The sequence below is a fragment of the Austrofundulus limnaeus genome, unplaced genomic scaffold (assembly GCF_001266775.1).
Source record: "Austrofundulus limnaeus strain Quisiro unplaced genomic scaffold, Austrofundulus_limnaeus-1.0 Scaffold4, whole genome shotgun sequence".
NCBI lineage: Eukaryota > Metazoa > Chordata > Actinopteri > Cyprinodontiformes > Rivulidae > Austrofundulus > Austrofundulus limnaeus.
The window spans coordinates 4567440-4569523 of NW_013952406.1; the positions used below are offsets into that span (position 1 = coordinate 4567440).

Sequence of the window (2084 nt, forward strand, 5' to 3'; positions counted from 1 at the left end):
TTACTGCAGCCTTTGTTTATTCTGATCAGAGTCATGTTACTGGATACACTTGTAGAACAACATTATTTGTAAATCATGCTAAGACAAACTTGTTACAAAGATATGCTGTATATATAATCGTAGAGCTGTTCAGGAATGGAATAAATTATCTAAAACATAAATGATTTAAAAAGCACACTTTTGTTTTAAAGATCACTGATATCTTGTTTGTATTAAATCTTGTTTTGCTTTATTTTATCTAAGTTGATTTGTGTAATTTTGTAAAATGACTGATCTTGTGCATATTAGATGTCAGTGTCAGAACTGTTTTATGTGTGGTATGAATATGTTTGTGTTTTATCAGTTGGACTCCGGGAAGATTAGTAACCACTTCAACTAACGGTGATCCTTTAAACAAATAAACAAGTTTCTACACCRAAATCAAAGATTACTAAAAACTTCAAACTTAGTTTTCTTGGCTTGAAGGTTGGCCAGCTGTCATGTTAAGTGATGCACAGACTGAAACTTTTTACAATTAAAGTATTACCTTTGGGGCCAGATTAAATATTAATGAGGGCTGGATTAGGCCCAAGGACCTCTAGTTTGACACATAGACCTTAAAGGACAGGGTTACATTGTATTTGCTTTTTTGTTGTTGTTGTCTGAGTTTTTTTTATGTATTTTGGATCATGAGTCTGGAAATAAAGTACATCGTCATTGTCAAAATAAAAAAGTATAAAGTTTTACCACTAAATGTTCCTTCTAAGCAACAGTTTTTTTTTTTCAGAAAAAGAAGCTAGTGACTCGATAAGTACAAAGGGAGAAAAAGAATAAAATGAAGAATAGTTTTTATGTTTACAGATCTCATGTTTTTGCAATAAGACACTCCTCTCAGTTAAAAGTTTTATTGAAACTATTTAAGAAAAAAGCTTTAAATGTATCTTTAATATAAGTGTTATGGCTTTTGGAGCCAATTCAACTCAAGTTGGCTGTTATGCCAGCTGCACCATCAATTCGACATTAATTTATATGACACAAATTTGTCTTCTCTCCTAACCTTTGTGCCAAAAACACAACAACAACACAACACAGTCTTGGAAAAAGCTCATATTTTATTAACTCATTGCCTCTCTGTAAGACAGAGCATTGAGTGTCCGCAGCTCTAGTAGTACTGCTTCCTCAGGGAGGACACCGCCACTGCCAGGAACTTCTCGAAYGCTGCGTGGACCTCAGAGGTGAAGGCCTTGCCCATCTGACCAGCAACAACGATGGTGATACAGTCGGCCAGGAGCTGCAAGAAAAAACAAAAATCCAGCATGCATCAGGAAACAGCCGCGGCGTTGTTGCAATCCCTGATTCTTCCCAACTGGCTRAAGTTTACCTTGAAATTATCAGGGTCTACTTGGAGTTTCTCCGAGTGCAGAATGCTCAGGTCCTTGAACGAGTTCTTGATGTCATCCAGGTTCTTCGCAGCCAATTCCAGACCGCCCATGACCACCTTTCCATGAGCTGCCACTTTGGGATTTGCTGCTATCGCATCAGGAGAGGAGAGGTTTCCAAATTTACTAAAGTATCTCTGAGTCCAGGGGTAGACCGTCAGACACCTGAGGAAACACACACACAAAACGTTCAAAATATCACTCGCAGAAACGCACACAGTTTTAGATTCACACCAGGAAAAGAAAAAAGATCTTCTAACCTGCAAAGAGCTGCACGGCCCACGTCTCCAGAGTCAAGCTTGGAGAAGATGTCCTTGATGGTGGCGCGCTCRAAGTCAGACCATTTGACCATTTTGCCTGATTAAGTTTGTTCCACTCGTGTGGTCAGCAGGTCCAGCAGGTCCACCTTATAAACCAACAGCTCTGCTCCTCCCAGAGTTATCAGATGGGTGGAGGGCGTCTTTATCGGCAGCGCTGATCAGAAAACCCCGATAAGAAGAGGCCGTGTCCGCCGCTTCGTTTGTTGGTGAGACACAAAAACATGAAAGTTGCTGCTTGTGGGACATGATTTCAACCATAATAAAATAAAGGAAGATTTGGATTACTTGCACAGAAACCAAAGTATTTTTGGTCAGTAGAATACCTCATTTTTAATGTTTAAACATT

At 39.0% G+C, this 2084-nt stretch overlaps 1 protein-coding gene across 1 annotated transcript; it reads right to left on the reverse strand.

Annotated features, from left to right (window-relative positions):
- Positions 1-1071: 1071 nt before the first annotated feature.
- Positions 1072-1800, reverse strand: LOC106528894 (hemoglobin subunit beta). Its single transcript, XM_014024183.1, has 3 exons — positions 1679-1800; positions 1361-1583; positions 1072-1270 (listed from the first exon to the last, which is right to left on the reverse strand). The coding sequence occupies exons 1-3, from the start codon at positions 1768-1770 to the stop codon at positions 1142-1144; spliced, it is 444 nt and encodes a 147-aa protein (XP_013879637.1). The 5' UTR covers positions 1771-1800; the 3' UTR covers positions 1072-1141.
- Positions 1801-2084: the final 284 nt, after the last annotated feature.